Source organism: Nannospalax galili, unplaced genomic scaffold, assembly GCF_000622305.1.
Source record: "Nannospalax galili isolate Female #2095 unplaced genomic scaffold, S.galili_v1.0 scaffold278, whole genome shotgun sequence".
Taxonomy (NCBI): Eukaryota; Metazoa; Chordata; class Mammalia; order Rodentia; family Spalacidae; genus Nannospalax; species Nannospalax galili.
The window spans coordinates 14,933,237-14,953,889 of record NW_008347536.1 but is presented as its reverse complement, the minus strand read 5'-3'; the positions used below and the strand labels follow the sequence as shown (position 1 = coordinate 14,953,889).

Sequence of the window (20,653 nt, the reverse complement as noted above, 5' to 3'; positions counted from 1 at the left end):
ACGACGCCTTAAGTTTGGCCTCTGAAGTCAGATTTGGTTCAAATCTTGGCTTTATAACAGACTAGCTTTGTTAGCTTTGGGGATGTTATTTAACTTGTTTCTACCTCACTTTCCTCAACTAGAAAATGGGATGATAATATAACCTGCCTCATGTTGGGAGACCTTTGTTATGCAAAAGTCCAGGCTTCTTCACGCCAGATAGCTCATGTAGCTCGGGATGTGCTGCGGGCTCCTTTACATAACAAAGTGCTTCCCGGCGTCTTTCCTGCCTCTCCTTTTGACGTGGCCTTTGACTCTGAAAAGGTATCATACCTTCCTGTAAATTCCTAGCAGACAACTGTCTGGCAGAAGCCCACTTTTCACATGCAAAAGCATCTAGCAGCCAAGGCTTTTAACACAACCCCCATGGTATAAAAATCTTAGTCTTCCCTCAATAGCCGGGAATCTAGGGAAACTGGGACCAGGAATTCAGGGAGATCAGAGATATCAGAGAACTGGGTCTCAGAAAATAAAGCTGTACAGACTAGAACTAAGCCTTGAGCCTTTGAGTCTTGTGTACCGGCGACCTAACTCCTCCAGAGGGCAGCACCTTCCGTTACCGACCCACGGATACTCTCCTCGTGCCTCTTCCCTGTGGGGTTCGCTGGCCAGGAGCCCCACTATCCTGAGGAAAGGTATATGGGTGTATTAAGGGACGGGATTTCGACTGGACAAGCGCTCCAGTAGCAGGGAAAGCTCAGCAGCAAGAGAAACTGCGGTAGTCATCAGCTACCGCCACTCCCAGAGACGCGGGACCTGAGCCGCCGAGCCCAGGCGCGGACCCAAAGCAGCCGCTGCCGGGAAGTCTGCGGACCCACAGGGAGTGAGCATACGGCTGCGCCCAGAGAGAGAGAGCGCAGCCGCCCATAGCCTCATAATGCTGTCATGAGGATTAAATGAACTAACATATGTAAAGTACAGAGAACTCTGTCTGGCACATAGTAAGCAGTATTTATATGTTATTATAACAGAAGAAAGTCTAGTATGCTCTGGCTAGAAGGTACAAGGAAGGTTCAGGGTAGAAATGCAAAAGATTATTTAGAATCCAGCAAGTAGACATAACAGGCTGGAACTACCTACAGTTCACAAAGGACCAGAAGCAAGGGGAAGTGGCTTGCCAAGTCTCTCTTAAAAGCACACACGAAGGGCTGGAGAGATGGCTCAGCGGTTAAGAGCACCGATTGCTCTTGAAGAGGACCTGGGTTCAATTCCCAGCACCCACATGGCGGCTACAAACCATCCTTAACTCCAGTTCAAGGGGAATCTGATGCCCTCTTCTGCCTTTCTCAGCATTGCACAACACCGGTGCACTCACATACTTGCATACAATACACTTGTACGCATAAAAAAATGTTAAAAGCACACAGGAAAATGTCTATTGGAGGCCTTTCCTGGGAGGGTGAGCAGGTGGCATTCTCCCTACTTTGGACACTCAAAGCCTGTCTTTACAGACCTTCCAAGCTGCTTTGAACTATTTCCTTTGAAACAAGTACCCAGACACAGACTCAAGGATGCAAACTTACTGCTCTGTGACAGCCATGTTGGGTGGCAGAGAGGTGAGCCCATTGCCTGTGAGGAGCAGCACACGAAGGCGTGGCAGAATCCCTAGGTCACAGATGGCCTCCTCAGTCAGGCTGTTGAAGGAGAGGTCCAAGAACTATCATGCAAAACAAAAGATGGGTAACAGAAGTAACGTGACAATGATGCCCACACACAAGGTGGGGGCTGGCTACTTTCCCTCCTGGAGAATCCCAGAGGATAAGGTCTCTCGGGATTAGCATTCGTGGTCTACCGGAGTCAGGTTCATCTATCTATCCTCCAGGCTTAGCTGCGGCTGTACGTCTGTCTCTCCTGCAGTGCTGGTCAGACTCCTCCCTATGTCCTGCTCATCCCACCAATCACCCCATTTATGAGTTTTACTAAAAGAGGAATACCCTCCCACTGGGCACCAGAATCCCAGTCCCAAAAGGCCACCTCATAGCTGCTTCCTTATAAAATATTTCCTGATCCTCAGCCAGGTGGAATGTCTCCCTCCCCCGAGGCTTTGCCTGTGTTACCTAACCTGCCCCAGGATACTTATCAAAGTTTGCAGGGTATGTCCCTCAGCTGGAGATGTGTGTGAAATAGGTACTCCTATAAGTGTGTGCTGTGTACCATGTCTGGCGCACAGTGGAGCACTAGATCATAAGCTCTTGGAGGTCAGAGGCCATGTCACCGTAGTACTCTAGCCTTATAACTGAGCACAGGCCCTGGCACAGAGCAGACACACATGAAAAATAGGTCAAAATGAGCTAGCTTAAGGACAATAAACTCAAATGATCACCCCACCAGCAACCATCATCTGACTGGCCACCTTGATTCATAGCTGACTGAGGTCAAGGAGCCAGCCAGGAAGCTGGGTTTCTGTCTGCAAAGATGAAGGTGACTGGGACAGGTTACATACCCAATGTCTGTTGTCTCCTTCCTGAACTAACCTCCCTAGGCACTCACATTAGTTCTTCTACATGAGCTGCTTGCTTCCTTCCGCCCCTAAGTCTAAGTGTTTCTCCTACACATATTAAAGCCTACTAAACAGAGCCAAGTTCAGTGTCTTATCCAGGTTACCAAGGCCTCTGTTCAGACTGTGTCCCACAGTCAGTCAGAGGTATATGCACTACAGGTCCCTGTGCAAGAAGGACTGGGTTTGGTGTGACTGTATTATAGTAACTAACTGATGGGCTCTGAGACCTTGGCTTAAGTCATATGATTTAGGCAAATTATTTAACCTGGGATTTCTTACCAATAAAGTAGAAATAAATTGCTCTTACATAGATAGATAAACTTTAGCCTAGCGTCTGGTACACAGTGAATTCTTAACCAATGTTGGCTGTCATTGTCATTGTCATCTTCATCACCACCACCACCATCATCATCATCATCTTCATCCCTTCACTGGCTATCTCCATGCTGAAGGCTTACTTTGTTCCTGCCCTCTGGGAGCTCCCAGCCTCCACAGGCAGCTAGCTACATATGTCTGTCCACTTAGAAATGATGCTGCTGGGCTCTCAGCCTTCATCAGAAGTGCTTCTTTGCAGTGGATAGCAGTTAATATAGACTCACAATGGGTCAAAGGGCAAAGAACTAGTGACTGTGGAGTGCTTGGCCTTAAATAGGACCCTATATTCACCCTCAAGGCTCAGGAAACATCACAGAAGAGGCGGAAAGAGCCAGAGTTTGGGGAGGAGTGCTGTGAAACTGTCTTCTAGACATGACATGGCTGGTGCACTCATGACCTCACTGCAGCTGTGGTTACCAGCATAAGACCATCAACACTTCCTCATGGAAGGGGGAAGGGTTCATGGGGCCTCACCCCTCCCTGAGGAACTACTGACAGTTAATGGTGGCTGAGGAAAAAGGGGTGTCACTTTCTTTAGTGGTGTAGCCACTGATAAGTTGCCAATGTATCAGTAAACAGACTCCTACCCAAGCTCATACAGGTAACCAAGTGGATCTCACACACAAAAGACATGAAAGTAGGAGAGAGACATGCTGGGAAGGAAAGGGTTCCAGCAGGGGAGGGATGAGATTACCCAGGGAGTAAAAAGGTTAAAACTCTCAAAGAACAGAAATATATTTTCAAATGAAAAAGGAGGTGGTGTTGCAGGGACAGATGTCTGGACACATACCATGAGGCACAAAGGCATGAACAGTCAAGTCTACCAGGAGGTCAGGACAGGCACATAGAGGTGATCTGAGCTGTCCTCAGAGACCAAATTATGAGAGGCAAAGAGACACTCAGGTGAGCAAGTGACTGGGAGCAGGAGGAAGGAAGAAGCCACCTCGTTTGTTCTGAGAACTGCAAATGGTCTGAGTATCACTGAAGCCCATGTATAGCAAAGTCTTGATAAGATTGGGCAGGTCACGAAGGTGCAAAACACTAAAGAAGAGCCAAGTTCACATGACCAACAGGAAGCAAGGGTTTGGGGTTCATACAACAGGGCCATCCCACTTGGCTGGAAATGAGGAGAGGAGGAAGGCCTAGAAAATAGATTCAGAAAGGCACGGATGGGGAAATCTATCTCTGGTGCTCACATGTGGACAGTCAAGGCCTATAGAAATTATCTGCCTCCTTCACATCTCTCATTCTTGTTCCCATCAACCCATTCTTCATAGAGCAGCCAGGATGAGTTTTATATAGTTCTCATCACAGTATTCCTTAGCTTAAAACTCTGTAGATCCCACGTCTCAAGTTTATACTCTTTAGAGAGATGTCCAAGGCACTGTATAGTCTGTCTCCAGGCTCTACCCTCTCTCTCACTCTCCATTCTAGGTACATTGAGCTGACCCATCAGTATTTGAACTCAGGAGGTGCCTGTAGGCCAAAGCCAGCCTGATGCTAGTTTGTAGCCAGTGAACTAAGAATGATTCTTATACTTAAGAATAAAAAATAATGCTGTGCTATGTGGAAGCTGTGGGAAATTAAAATGTCAGTGCCATGCTTGCTTGTCTCCATATTGTCTATGGTTCTTTCCTTCTACAGCAGAAGGGAAGACCAGCTATGACAATCATGATTAATAATGAACACATACACCCAAAGTTTAAGATATGTAATTTCTGGCCTCCTACAGAAAATAAATATGGGGGCCCCTGTCTAACTGCTTTGGCTGTTAAATGTTGGATCCAAAGTTGTTTTCCATGAAATAAAGCATAGCTCAAAGAAATAAGCAGTCTGAGAGTCACAGGTCACAGAATTTCCAAAGGGGGAAACTTAAACTGCAGAGGGAAAATTATTTGGTCAAGGAGGCATGGCAAAGGGTTGGCCTTAGAAGGATGGTCTTCTGGTTGCCAGGGCAGGGATCCAGCTGAACAGTTTCCGGATTTGTAAGCAGAAAATAAAATCAAGCAAAGTTAAGTTTTTCTAAATTGACTAGTGAGGAATTCTGCTTTGGGCTGCTCTCCTTGGGGCAGGCTTTCTGACAAACAAGGACGGAAGATTCCTGGCCTGGCTAGTGTATCTGCTGAGTCACATCAAGTTTTATTATACATCAGAGTATTTATTACTCAAGCTATAAATTCAGGATACTTGATGTGTTTATCTTTTTTCCTAGGGAGCCCTTTCAGACCTCAGAGAGGTGAGAACAAATGGTGGCTCCAGAGATTTCCTTTCTCATTTAGATACTGCATCCTAAATGGGGTCTGCTTTCTTTTATGGTCAAATTCCTCTGGGTAAGGCTGGTCTACTGGATAAACAGTCTTCATCAGACGCAATCAAACTATAAAGTGGGATGTGCACAAAATCAGTCATAATCAGATCCCAAGCCAGTCACCTGGGCCATAGCCTGTGATCCTATCCTCACCATGCCATGAGTGCTTGTGGAAAATGTTTGGGGTGGAAGGAGGAAGACAAGAAGCCACGAACAACGTACAACACACAGGAGCTCAATCCCTGTTCTCGAAAACAGTAAAGAACAAACAAATGGGAGTCTGTAAGTGGCTCCTAGGCCTGGAGGTCAGGGAAATGGCTTTCTAGATCTCTGATATCTAGAATCCATTTCCCACTGTCTGCACCAAAATGTAGTACAAAATGGTGTTTTCACACAGTGCCAAACTGCATTAGTTTGCTGCCTTTACTTCTCTCTATTTTATAGAACTTTGGGAGTTTGCCTCTTGAATAAGTCTGAGGGCCAACTCAGTCCCAAATCAGAGTAAGCTGCTGTCATCGTCAATGTAACTTGAAACCATGGAGAAAGGTCAGTACTGCATTAGCACAGGATGTTGGGATATAGTATCCATCTTGGGAAGATGGCCATTCCAACAGGTTAAAGCTTTTTTATTTTTATTTTTATTTATTTTTATTCTTTTTTAACTCACTATGTAGACCAGGCTGGCCTCCAACTCACAAAGATCCGCCTGCCTCTGCCTCCCAAGTGCTGGTATTAAAGGCATGTGCCACCACGCCCGGCAGGTTAAAGCTTTTGAAAACGCTGGCACATAAAGGCCATCAACTCTCCGAAAAAGTCAGTCTTGTAGAAGGCCCCTCTCTCTGACAAGCCCAAGTTAGGTGAGCAGTGTGTAAAGAATAGCTGAGCCTTGATGTCTACAGCTACCAACCATTTGGGGTCAACCCCAAGGCTCATAATAGGTAGACATTTTGCTAAAGCATAAATAGGAAATGCTTTACTATAGGGCCAGCATGCAAGGATGGGCACATAATTCAGTGTATGAGTGAGTCTGGCCAGGTGACCAGGCCTAACTCCGGACGTTGTTTTCTAGTCTGTATATGTGCAATAATTCTCATGTGGTGACAAAACCTTTATTCCTTTGTAAAAAGTTGCCCTGAACTCTTCATGAAAGTTAAAAAGAGGTAATAATTTGAAGTATGAGGACATGTAAACAAAATTTTCTCTATTTTTGATCCTGGGCTTTGGAAGACAATTACAGATATGCACACGTCTAGAGTCTACAGTAAAATTCATAAGAACACTATTTTGTTTCATCCTCATCTTTGGGCCTATGGAATAGACATGTAGCCTGCTCTATCCCAGCCCACTGGGACCAACCTAGCTTACTCAGCTCAGAGTGGGTCTTTGGTATCAGTTCACAATGTCCTTAGTTCTGTTCTGGCTCTTAACCTCCATGGCTCCCCAAACACCCAGGGAATCTAGATCTCCTCACATTCTTCCTCCTGTGATACTGTTTAAACTCACTTTTCTACAGACTCTTGAACATGAATGAACTTTGGTATTTTTATTACAGGACCATGTACCATGGCCATAGTTAAACTATCTCCTACTATTGCCACTAACTCTTTTATCACCCTTATCACTACCATTTCTAGCACCACCACCTTCCCCAGAGGCCAGCCATGAAGCAAGAGCCTAGCAGTAGAGGCCCAGGGAACCCCTCCCCAAAGTTAAAATCTGTAAAGATCCCTGTACTCCTTCCTTACAGGTGGGCACTGAAAACTCCCTACCTCCAACTTACTTCCAATGTCTTGAAGTCTCCATATTTCACATAGACTGACTCGATGCTATTGAATGCAAGCTCCAGTTCCTTTAAGGCTGGAAATGTGTGGAATGCATCTATATGGGAACAGAGAGAGGTCGATGCTATTGAATGCAAGCTCCAGTTCCTTTAAGGCTGGAAATGTGTGGAATGCATCTAAGAGAGAGAGAGAGAGAGAGAGAGAGAGAGAGAGAGAGAGAGAATCTATAGCTTGTAAAGGCTTGGAGAGAAAGATACTGATATGATCCTTCACTGAGCTCGTACAGGGGAAGGCCAGGTACTGCAGAAGATGCTTTATGAAGCTAGCCTCTAAATTTCTAACCATAGGACTACAGAGATGGTTCAGAGGTTAAAAGAGCTTGCTGCTCTTAAGGAGGATTGAAGTTCAGTTCCCAGCTCTCACAACAGGTGATTCACAACCACCTGTTACTCCAGTTCCAGGGGATCCAAAGCTCTCTTCTGACTCCCCCTGCCCAATTAAAAATAAAGCAATTCTTTAAAAAAAAATCTATACATCTCTAACTATGCTCACCAACAAGGCTTAGGACTTTCATTCTGTGACTGAGGAAACGGAGGCTCGGACAGGTTAAGTGATTTGCTAGAAATGGAATTGCCTCTGAGTGGAAGAACTAAGAATTGAATGTAAATCTGCTCAAATGCAAAGTACATTTAAAAATTATCTCTATTATTTCTTCTTTTCTTTCTTACTAGTGCAGGAATCAACCCCAGGGCCTTGTATATGTCAGGTATATACTCTACCAATGAGCCACACTCCTAGTTTATCTCTATTATTTTTGATTACAGAAACTAACATGCCCACAAAAAAAATAGCCAAACACCACAGGAAAAAAAAATCAAAATTTTCCTTTAATACCAGCATTCACAGTCAATTATTAATAATTTCATGTATAAGACATTATCTTTTCTTACATGTTGAAATACACATTCTTTTTACAAAAATGGGGTACACACTGTATTGTGCCCTGCTTTTTCCTTCAACAGTTGAAGATTATTCTGTGTTAAAACATACAGATTTAGGGGCCGGAGAGATGGCTCAGTGGTTAAGAGCACTGACTGCTCTTGCAGAGGACCCAGGTTCAATTCCCAGTACCCACATGGTGGCTAAAAACTGTAACTTCAGTTCTAGGGGATCTGACGCCCTCTTCTGACCTCTGCAGGCATGACACGGGTGCACTTACACACATGCAGGCAATACACTCATACACATAAAATAAAATAATAAAAAAAAACCCATACAGATTTGTCCAATATCTTAATTATCATCTATTGTATAGACATGACCTAGTTTATGTGACAATTCTCCTATTGATAATGTTTAGGCCATGTGGATAAAAGGTAATCAAACTTCCCCCCTTGCATGAGAACTGGATCTTGGATTCATTTTCTACCCCTGCTTCCCTAGTAAGCAGAAGCAAATGTTATGGTAACTGTGTTACCAGGCAATATTATTTGTGGTAAAAATGGTCCTGGATTGGTAAATTGTGAATGGACCAGGAGACACTATAAATTATAAACATGTGAAGAGAGAGCTTTGAGAGAGCTTTCCTACCAGTGGTGATTCCTCTAATGAACTATGTCCTTCATGGGATTGCTAGGCACGATACCTATGGCATGTTATAAGGGACGCTGATTCCTGTGGGCAATAAGATTTCCAAACAGGGGTGGTTCCTGCATTTACCCAATTAGAGTTTCTATCTTGAACCTGAGATGACACTTGGTTAGTGAGTGGCCCTGGTAGATGACTGGCTATGAGGACTCCACTGAAGAAGAACTCCTGATGCTACTGGCATGTACTGTGGAATTCCTTGGCTCTCTAAGGGAACCTGGTGTTCTGTGTGGCCTACAGTAGGCTTGTGAGTCAGAATGTTCAGTACAGCCTAATGAAAGACTGCTTGGTGCACATTTCCTTGAACAAGTGTGGCTCTGCACCATATATTCCTGGAAATGGAACTAATAAAGGCAATGATTATTGTAAATTCTAATAGACACGCAGTTTTACCTTCAAGGCATCACATCAATTTCGTATATTTTATTTCTGCCAGCTGACTACTAGAACATCCACTTCTACATCAATGCTGGCTATTATCATATTTGCCAATATTTGATGGGCAGAACACTGCATCTTGGTGTTGTTTTAATTACCAGTGAGGCTGATCATCTGTTCATATGCTTATTGGTCTTTTTATGCCATGCTCCTAACAGACCATGCTACTGTCTCCAAGGCAGCGACCTCATTAGGTGCTTGTTCAGAAGTACCCCTCAAACTCAATATGACAGCTCAGCTCACCCTGTTTCCCCCTCACCTGCCCAAAACTCTCTCTCAGTGAGTATGCCTTTGATTCCTCTCTTTCCACAGGCCCACAAGTTGCTACACCCTGTGATTCCTACCTCCTCCCAAATCACTCTCTCTCAGTCCTCTTCACTCCTTGCCTTAGCCCCGCTCAACCTTCATCTCCCCTTCCCTGCAAAACCAAACCAATCCTCCATTTTCTTCTCTTCAAAATCCATGAGGACCCAGCCATCACTGAGCTTCCCTGTATAAAAAGCCTTTCAAGACTCTTGTGTCTGAAGGATGAAGTTCAAGTCACTCAAGGCCCTTGATGATCAGGTCCCTGGCACCTTCGATAGTCTCAATTCTCCTCCTCACACATCCCTTGAAAACAGTCCCCTGACCAGGCACCGCCTTTCCACGTCTGCTCCATTGGCCCAAAGTATCTTTCTACCAACTAATTCTTGAGTCAAAGAACAGCTTCAGGAGTTGGTTCTCTCCTTCTACCAAGTGGGACCCAAATTCAGGCTTGGTGGCAAGTGCCTTAACTCAGTCAGTCACCTTGCCAAGCTGTCTTTTCATTTTTTCATCTTAGCTTGGGTGTTCCTTTTCTCAGAAGTTTCTCTTGACTCACTGGCCAGGGTTAAAGTCCCACTCACTGTTTGCTTACTATCTCCTGATTACTGCCATCATCACTTATATTGTACCCTTCTCTCAGTCCATGCCTGAACCCATCTCTCCCACGAACCCATTAGCTCTCCAGAACAAGAACTGGGCACACTTCTTTCTAAAGGCTATACAATTCTGATACCAGCAGGGGTCACTGTAGGTTTGCTAAATAACTAACGGGCTCCTGTTCCTCTCATTTGAGTCTACAAGGTGGACCACAAGGATAAGAAGGGAATTATCCCCAATTGGAGGGAGAAGCAGCAGCTAAGCAGGCAATGAACGCCAGCCCAGGGCTAGAGGAGAGATCTGAGTTCTCTCCAGTCCCCAGCCTCATCAAGAGATGAGTGGCTGATCAGGGATAGACAGACAGACAAATTCTAACCCAACTGACTTGCTAGCCAGGAGGCAGAAGATAGTTTTCAAGAAGGTTCACCTAGAGGCAGCAGGTTTTCAGAGGCATTTATATAAATCACAGAAGTAAAGTGTTTGAAGTCCTTTTCCTTTGCCTGTAGGAAAACATTTGAGAAAAACAGTAGATTAGTTTGCTGCCCAGAGGCCTTGCTGAAACTCTAGAGCAAATGCCTAAAGGGCCGAGAGACATTCTTAGCCCAGAGCAGTCATGTGGCAGGGCTCTTATAGCTTTTCTGTTTGTTTTCTTCTACTCCAAAACATTTCCAGTGCACTGAAAAGCACTGTGAATGATACTTTGAAGACTCACATGGAATCATTACTCAGTGTTAATAAATCTGAATATTAACTGACTATATCTGAATTGCAAGAAACTATTAGAGGATGTATGACCTCCCATCCCATACCCTCTGTATTTCCCTCCACAATCCCATGACATTATCCCCATTCTTGTTTTGTGCTGGTGTTATATACATACACACGGTGTATTTCCATTAACTATATGCACACAGTGTGTCTCCATTAACTATACAAAGGGTCTCCATTTACAATACTCAAAAGTGTGTCTCTATTAACTATATACAGAACTACTTGCATGCTTTAAAAATTTATTCATGCAGTCTTAGGGTAAATATCATTCTGAAACCTGTATTTTCACTCCACAGTATGTTTTTGAAATTTACTTGAGATACAGATAGATCTCTACAGATTTGTGTTGATCCATGTAGGTCTGGTTCATTCTTTTGAGTTCCTTGTTTGAGTATATCACAAGTTATCCTTTCCAAGTGGATGCATATTTTGTCTGTTTCAAAATTCCATCATTACAAACAATGATGCTATGCATATTCTTACACATTCCTCCTTATCATAAGAGTTTCCTTAATGATTTACACCTGCCAGATTGTAGGTCGTAGACTCTTGTGATGGGAACTCACTGTCACAAGAGGAATTACATACTGCTCAAATTTCCTGGCAAACTAAAAATCAGACTCATATGGTGAGTTCTTCTATTTCATACGAATATCAAATTTATAGTAAAAGTTTGTGTGTGAATATTGTTTCCAGTGACTCCTTGTCCGGCCCTCCACGGCCCCTTTCCTCCTAACTGATCTCTAGTCCCCAGAGACTGGAGGGGTGCCACACACAAACCAGAACATCCTTCACATCTAGCTCACCACTTCATGCTGGCCTCACCTTGGAGAGCTTCATGCCGCTCACATCGATGGTGCAAAGGTCTGCTGGCTTTTTCACACAGTGGTGCTTCAGCTGGGACACAGGACAGAGTTAGTTCCCAAGGTCCCAACAAAATGTAACCAAGCTATTTTTGTTTAGCCTTTTTTTTCTATTTGAAATGCACTGATTTTTAAAAAAAATTGATTTTTAATTTTTTTTGAGGATTTGACACCTGAATACTGTATTTATACCAGTTCTATCCCTCCCCTGACTCCTCCCATGTTCCCCCATTCCTCTCAATAGCCTTACCTCTTCTTTACTATTTTTATATCTCTAAATATATATAAACATATGTTTATATATAGATAACCTACTGAGTCCATTTAATGGTTCTAGTACATGTGCTTAGGGCTGACCATTTGGGATTGGATAACCTATCAGGGCACCCGTCTCTGGAGAAAACAGATTCTCCCTCTCTCGGCTGTCACTGATTGCCTGTAGCTCTTCATCTAGTGGTGGGACCTTGTGAAATTTCCCCATCCACATTGGCATGTCAGTTAGTGTTGTCGTTATGCAGGTTCTTGTTAAGGCAGCCATACTGTTGAGGTTTCATGGGTGCAGCTTCCCTGTCACGTCTGGAAGACACTATTTAGCAGCAGGTGTCCTGGTCCTTTTGGCTCTTACAATCTTTCCACCCATTCTTCTGTGATGTTCCCTGAGCCTTAGGTGTAGTGGTTGCCTTGTAGATGTATCTGTTGGGGCTGAGCACACCATGGTCAGCTCCGTTGTTTTCCTGTTGGTCAGTCTTATAAACTTGTCATTTTTTTGCTTGTACATTCATTCATTCCTTACTCAGTTGTTCATTCACTAAATATTTACCAAGCACTACTTTGAGCCATGAGCCATGCTAAATATATTAACAAAGTCCTTTTAATACTAACTAAACACTTTAACCTAGGTAGTATTACTACTCATGGTAAAGGTTTAGTTCCTTCTTTTCATGTAACTTTAAAGGGTTTACTTCCCTCTTTAATGAGGTTAAAAAAGGGAAAATGACTTGACTAAGGTCCCACAGTTAGTTAATAATGAATCTATGTGTGTGGTTTGAATGAAATCGTCTCCCATAGGCTCCAAGTATTTGGATAATTAGTCAGTTGGTGGCGATGTTTGGGGAGGTCTACGGGGTATGGCCTTGCTGGAGGAAGCATGTCACTTGGAGTAAAAGGTCATGACCCTGTCCCACTTCCAATTTCTCTCTCTCATCCTCCTGCAGTGTTTGAAGATGTGAGCGCTCAGCTGTCTGCTCCAGCTACCCCCAGCAGTGCCCCCTGCCACCATGATGGATTTCTATTCCTCTGGAACCGTAAGCTCATCCTTCTATAAGTTGTGTTGGTCATGTTTGTTTCTTCATCACAGCAACAGAAAAGTAACGAATACACTATGATTTGAATTAAAATCTGTAATCCCTAAAGTCTATGCACTTCTGTCTACCATATGTAGCTCCACAAAATTGAAAAGTTAGGATCAAGTATCAGCTTTGGAATGTTTCATGTTTAATGGAGCCTGTTGCTTTGTCCTGCACTGCCATGTGTAGACTCTGAACCAGGCACTGGGAAGACAAAGGAGAAGCAGCAGAGGCATCTCACGCCTTCACAGAGCATCTACTCTGGTGGAAAGCCAAGCAACAAGCAAGTGCTTAGAAATGTGATCGTTATTTTGAAGGATAAATTCAAGATCCCATCGGGTACAGAAACAGGAAGCCCTAATTTCAGTTTTAAAGGAGGAAATATTTACTTGAGGAAGTAATTTTTCCAGCTGAGATTTAAGAGCTGAACCAGAGCTGATGCCACAAAGTGGGTGGTAGGGGTACAAAGGCTGCCCAGGCAGAAAGAGGCAAGGTGTTCTTTGAGAGGAAGATACACACAGGCAAGGTTAGAGAAGCAGTTGTGAGATCACCTGGATTCATACTGACTCTGAACAAGTGTGGAATTAGCAGGTACAACAGTTTTATAAAAATCAGTAAGCCTGATACACTTAGAAAGGATAAGAAGACAGGAAAGACCAATGTGCCAGATGTGGTTAATGACCTTTTCTAATCAACACTTCTCTACATCTTCCCTGTTAAAGAATACCAATGTTATTCACCTTTCTTCAAGTGGACATGTTCTAAGCCCCAGTCCCAAGGAGAAGTCTTGACCTGACCAAGCCAACTATAAAGGTCTCACTCATTTCTCCCAGTGACAGGATGCAAGGGTCTGCCAATGAGATGTTGGCTGCTTAGAGTAGAGGTGGGCCACCAGTCTGGTGATACTTTCCTTCTAAAAGTAGAAATAAGACAGTGATGTAGCTGGGTGTGGTGATGCACACCTTTAGTCCCAACACTTGGGAGGCAGAAGCAGTGGATCTCTGTGAGATTAAGACAAACCTTGTATACACAGTGAGTTCCAGGCCAGCTGGGGCTACAAAGAGATCCTGTCTCATAAAGGAGAGAGAGAGAGAGAGAGAGAGAGAGAGAGAGAGAGAGAGAGAGAGAGAGGAACAGTGGAACAGGGGCAATCTCCTCTGGGTGTTATCCTCTATATGTGATCATCAGAACTGCTACAGCCATTTTGGAATCAAGAGGGCAATCAGCCCAAGAGGACAGCTCAACATGCTGAAGACGACAGAGCAGAAATTAGAAGGAAGCTGAGCCCTGGAAGATGCTGTGCAGCCATAAGTAACCGGTCCTAAGCAATGCCTTGGGCTCCTCTCTGTGTGAAACAAAAGCATTCTACATTTCATTTATTGTTATTATGATGTATGTGTGCACATGAACTTGCACATGCCATGGCATGAGTGTGAAGGACAGAGGGACAACTACTGGGAGCCGGTTCTCTCCTTCCTCCTGCTCTCCTTCTGGAGCTTGAATTTGGTGATCAGGCTTCAGATAGAGTTTGTACCCACTGAGCCATCTCATTGGCCTAAAATAAAAGCATTCTAATTGGTACAAACCAGTTAGAAAGCTACTGGATTAGTCTGATAAGAGATGGTGCCCCAGTTAAGGATAGTAGCATTAGAGATGAAAAGAAGGCATATTTGACAACTGTTTAATAGAAATTCCAGAACTTGGTAACGGTGCTGTGAGGGAGAGGCAAGTATAAACTATAATCCTGGGTTACTGGCTTGGTAACTGGTTAGATGGTGCCAACACAGAGATAATAAACACTACAAAAAATGCTGTGTTTGGGGACATGGAGTAGGGAGGATTGGTGCAGTTGTGCAAACTGAGGGGCTAGTGGACTAATGTATAAAGTGAATATCCCAATCCTCTGAAAAATGTCCTTGATGCTTCTTCTATCTAAAGCAGCAACATGGGCAGTCAGATTTATTGATTAATTGGGGGAACAGACATGAATCATCAACCCCGCCCCCCAGGAACTGCTTGGATGTGAAAACATGTGAATTCTGAAGTCTCTTATTTAAAGGGATATAATACTTGAAAATAACCTATGCACATCCTCCCATATACTTATAACCATCTCTAGGTTATTTATAATACCTAATACAGTACAAACACATGTAAAGAGTTGTCACCCTGTATTGCTTAGGCAATAGTGACATTAAATATGCATAGTTGCGTACAGATAACATTATTTTATTTTTTCAAATATTTCAGTCTGTGAATGTTCGAATCTGTGATGAGGAGAAGGGGATCTACAGGGTCAAGTGTATTTGGAAACCAGGAAGGAAAAGAACACTGAAGAGGGAAGTACTTCTGCCCCACGTCCGAGCTGCTGTTTCAGTCTTCTCTGCTTCCAATGAGAAATGGACATAAGAAGAAACCACAGGCTCTGTGAAAAGCTTGCACTGCTCACCTGAGGTGAGGTGAGACCAACAATGTTCTCTCATAGCCTCGGATCTGCATCTCCCGGGAATCATGCACAGAACGTGGGCACAAGGGAGGCAGACAGAGTTGTTCTCAAGGAGGGATGAGAACCAGGCTGCTCATTAATATTGATCTACAAAATGTGTCTTTCTTTGCAAAGCTACTGAAGCACTGCATAAAGCAGATGTGAAACCACCTGGCTGGTCTCCAAGCCAGCACCCAGCCCTCTTCAGAAAGCCTGCAAAAGCCTTGAGTAACACCCAGAGAGAGTGCTGCATGCTTTTAGGCAGATGCTAGAGCCAAAGGGGAAAGGCTATGGGAGAGTGGGACCTCCCCAATCCCACCGGCTTCTGGAGAAATCACCCCAGAGTGGAGCACAGCACAGCACCTAGGAATCTCTAGATCCTCCCAGACACTGGGATGGGATCCTCAGTTTACTGTTTTACTGACACTCTTGCCTTCCCAACCTAAGTAAGAATTTTCACTTAATTTCTTTTTTTCTTAAGACAAGGTCTCACCACATAGCCGACTGGCCTGGAACTCACGATGTAGACCAGACTGGCCTCAGACTTACAGAGATCTGTCTGATTCTGCCTCCTGTGTGCTGGGATTATAGGTGTGCACCCACCACCATGCCCAGTCACTTCATATAAAATAAAGGTGTAGGTTTTGGAGTCAGTAGACCAGGGTTCTAGTCATTTATTGATTGTGTGTGGTACTCAGCCAAGGCAAATAACTTCTCAAGGCCTCATTCTTCCATCTGCCCAGTGGCAACAATATAATAAGGATGACAATACTGGGTCTATCTCACAAGGTGGATGTAAAGGCTTTACATGTAAAGGAGGCTCCCTGGGTCCCTTCACCATCAGTTTCATTTAATTTACCATCATCATAACTGTTCTGCTTGAGTGGCTGAGGTAGTGGTACCAGGGCAGGACAACTTCTTGCCCCCAGTCAGACAAGAGCAGAGCAGGGGAGTCCTCATCCCTCCCTCGCCCTGCCCTCCCCTAGCTGATGCTGCCAGCTACCCTAGAACATATTTACTCTCACCAGAAAAGCCCGGTCCAGGATGTGTCCAAGAATGTCCACTTGGCTATCCCACCGAGACACTTTCTTCAGCCCAGTATCAAAAGAAACCTTCTTTGGGTTTTTCCGACCTTCTCTGGGTGCCTTAGCCACATCCTTCTTGATGTTACCTTTCCGAGCCACCAGCCAATGTCCTCGGCCTGTGGGAAGACCAGAAAGATGAGAAGGGGCAAACCCCTTCAAAACCTTACAAAAAATGACAATACCAATCCTTGTTTATTGTAGAAATAATCAGAAAACTATGTCAGCAAAAAGAGAGTATGAGGCTGGGGATGTAGCGTCTTTGGTGGAGTGCTTACATAGTGTGCATGGAGACCTGGGTTCAAGTCCCAGCACTACCTAAAACTTTATGTGGTGGAGTACACCTGTAACCCTACAGGGTATCTCTTACTCCAGTGGTAGAGACAGGAGGATCAGAAGTCCAAGATCATCACTGGCTACATAGCAAGTTCTAGGACAGTCTGGTCTATATGAGACTGTATGTCAATTAAAAATATGAATTTCACTAGTAAGTTCATTTAAAAATCATAATGACAAACCAGGCCTGGTGGTGCACACCTTTAGTATTCACTCAAGAGGTAGAGGCAGGTGGGTCTCTGTGAGATTGGGACCAGTCTGTTCTATATAGCAAGTTCCAGGCCAGTTGGGGCTATATGGAGACTCTCTCTCAAAACAAGAAAAAAATCATAATGACATTGTGGAATCTTCTCTGTTTGGCACTGGCAATTTATCTACCCATGTCATCAACTGTACTCTGTAATTATTCTATTTATTCACTTACTGGTTGTCCATCTTCTCCTCTAGAATACAGGCTTTGTACGAACAGGGACTTTGATTAATTCATCTCAGTATTCTTATGGCCTGCACAGAGCTTTCCACATTGTGACTATTGCTAAATGAATGACTTGGTAAAGTCACATACTCATCCATTTAGATGTTTTGTGAGCATCCACTTCATGTTGGGAGCTGGGGCTCTGGGAATGAATAAGACAGAAGCCCTGACCCCCAGATGTTCAATAATATATGAGGTGCTGCAGAGGCCTCTCAGAGGAGAACCTACCAGCATGAGGCAGACTTAGTAAGTTGAAGGAGTTCCCGAGGTGAGGATTGGAAACAGTCTGTGTAGAGAGAGGGGCAGGAAAAAAATGCCCAGAAGTATGAAAAGTCAGGATGGAGAAGAACAGTGGGGCTGTGGGAGGCAGACTGGCACCACTGGCTCTCTTCTGGAGCAGCCCTAGCCCTGCCTCGGGTGCCTGCCCACCCACCTGCCCACCCACCTGCCCATTCCTGCCAGTCCTGCTTCTTGGACGCAGTCCCTGCTGAGTCTCATGAGAACCAGCTCCTGCTCCTGCCCGGGGCCAGACCATCTGGTACCCCATTGCCCAAGGTTACCCCATCCAGGGTATGGACTTTGGTGCTCTTTGAGCCTTTCCTCATATCTCTGACTCCTGGAGACACCAGTCTGAGTTGGTGTAAAAACTCAAAAGTGGCCAAGAATGGGCCTAGAATATGTAGGAGATCAGTGTAAGATGAGGCTGGAGGAGTCAGGAGAGTCAGACCATAACAGATCCTGAAAACCAGACAAAGGTTGTGATGGCGTAGGCTTTTAGCAAGAGGGGATCAAGAAAGGAATTTTTTTCTTTATAATTTGTCATTTTCAGATAATTTTAGACTTCAAGAAAAGTTGCAAAAATGGTACAAATTGTCATACAGCCTTCACCCAGCTTCCCTAATGTTCTGTTCCCATCTTACATAACCACCACACAATTACTGAAACCAAGCAATTAGCCCTGGTACAATATCAATTACTAATCTCAGCCCTTCTTTGAAATTTGTCCATTTCCTAACTGCCTCCTCCTGTCCCAGGACACAGTCCAGGACCTCACATCACATTCAGCTGCTGTAGCTCCTTAGTCTGCCCCAATCTGTATGACAGCTCTTCAGTCTCATTGTGAAGAGGACTTGTCAATTTTTTAAAAAAATATTTTATTATTTTTATTTTCTGTGTATGAGTGTACTGCCTGCATGTATGTGAATGCACCTGTATCATGCAATGCCACGGAGGTCAGAAGAGGGCTTTGGATTCCCTTGGAACTGGAGTTAAGGACAGTTCGTAGCTGCCATGTGGGTGCTGGGAATAGAACCTGGGTCCTCTGCAAGAGCAGTCAGTGCTCTTAACCACTGAGCCGTCTCTCCAGTCCCAAGGACTTGTCAATTTTTATAAAATATCCCTCAAAGTGAACTTTTCCGATGCTTTCCCCATGATCATTAGCTTGAAGCTCTGCCCTTGGCAAGCTGCCACAAAAGCAATGTTATGTGTTTCTCTGTGTGTCATTTCTCTGTGTGTCACTTCTCTGTGAAGTTCATGAGCTCACTGTACCTTATTTCTGATGGTGGTAATTTTTTGAGACAGAATCTCACTGCTGGGCCTAGGCTGGCCTCAAACTCACAATCCTCCTGCCTCACTCTCCTGAGTGCTGAGATTATAGGAGCACAATATTACGCTACACATCAGTGCTAAAATGTTAATTTTTATATGCGTGTGTGGGATACACGTGTGCACTGTGTGTGTGTGTATATGTGTGTGCAGGTATACATGACTGTGTTCACAGAAGCCTGAGGAAGATGTGGGGTGTCTCTATCACTCTCAACCTTATTCCCTTCAAACAGGGTCTCTGACTGAAACTGAAGCTCACCATTTCAGTTACCTGCCTGGCCAGTGAGCCCCAAATTCTCTGGTCTTTGCCCTCGGTTCTGGAGTTACAAGCACATGTGGCGATGCCCAGCTTTTATGTAGGTGCTGGGATTCAAACTCAGGTCCACATGCTTGCTGCAAGTGCTCTTACCCACTGAGCCATCTCCCCAGTCCTACGATATTTTGATTTCTCATCTAACATGGGTTTTCCTGATAGCACGATGGAGAAGTTACTATTTTCCCTTTGCTATTAATATACTTAGAGACTATCCAGATGCCTTGTTTCTCATGCCTTTGCCCACTTTTTTTAACATCTAAACTGGCTGGGTGTTAGCTTCTATAATATGCAGCTATTCAGACACTGTGTGTTGCTGTGATGCTATTTTGTAGTTTTGATTAATACCTACAATCCACTGATGTTAGTGAGATACTATCCTTGATAATATGGGGGATTCTCACCTCATCCAGTGAAAGACCTTAGGAGTAAAAGCTGAGATCTCTTGAAGGAAAACAGAACCTGCTTCAAGACTACAGCCCTGGGGTGGGGATATAACATACAAAGTCCTGCTTTCCATTCTTTTTTAAAATATTTTATTTGTTTTTATTTTATGTGTATGAGTATATTGCCTGCGTGTATGTAAGTGCACCCGTGTCATGCAATGTCTGCGGAGGACAGAAGAGGCCATCAGATTCCCTGGAACTGGAGTTATGGACAGTTGTTAGCTGCCATGTGGGTGCTGGGACTCGAACCCGGATCTTCTGCAAGAACAGCCACTGTTCTTAACCACTGAGCCCTCCAGCCCCTGCTTTCCATTCTTAACATCAGAAAAAAAGGGACTTCATCATCAGTTCTTCCCCAGGCATTTCCTCAGTCTCTACAGTCACCTAAGCCAATTCCTGGGGGAAATGTCACCTTTCTATCTACCTACCCATGTACCTGTCTGTCTTCTACTAGTCCTGCTTCTTTATAGAATCCTGACTGATAGAATATTCATAGGTGAGTTTTTGTCTACAAAAATTATTACTGTGATATTTGAACCATTTTATATTTCCTCAATGTTTCTATATTCATTACTGGGATTTTTATCATAAGGAAGAGTTCTTTCTTCTCTCTCACTAATTTATTGACTCAGATATTATTTGTATCATTATGAGCTCATGAATTTTTAAAAATTGTTTATTTAATAACCACATGATTAGAAGAAGCATTTCATTACAGTCTCAACATATTCAAAAACAATTTCCGGAGCAAAGATGCATCTCTTTCAACATTGGCTGTAATTTTTAGGTTCACAGTTGAATTAATATAGTTATACAATATTGAACTCAGTATAAACCCTATAAGACATAAAATTGAATGAGTTTTCATCCTTTAAAGAAGATCTCCATTTCATTTTAAAATATGCTGATTCCTACATTTTTGATGCTACTAAGGCTTAGATGT

The 20,653-nt window shown here is 43.9% G+C and overlaps 1 protein-coding gene across 5 annotated transcripts in view; it reads right to left on the bottom strand.

Annotated features, from left to right (window-relative positions):
* Positions 1–20,653, bottom strand: part of Xrra1 (X-ray radiation resistance associated 1) — a 76,938-nt gene that overhangs the window by 40,973 nt on the left and 15,312 nt on the right. For 2 of the 5 annotated variants that reach the window (XM_008844254.3, XM_029568888.1), the window contains 5 exons: positions 16,479–16,654; positions 11,585–11,656; positions 10,416–10,488; positions 7,003–7,100; positions 1,563–1,696 (listed from right to left, as the gene is read on the bottom strand). In XM_008844254.3, the coding sequence (XP_008842476.1) occupies positions 1,563–1,696; positions 7,003–7,100; positions 10,416–10,488; positions 11,585–11,656; positions 16,479–16,654 (553 nt within the window). Of the gene's footprint in view, positions 1–1,562; positions 1,697–7,002; positions 7,101–10,415; positions 10,489–11,584; positions 11,657–16,478; positions 16,655–20,653 lie in introns of those variants that run through there. The other 3 variants (XM_029568889.1, XM_029568890.1, XM_029568892.1) reach the window with 3 other exon arrangements.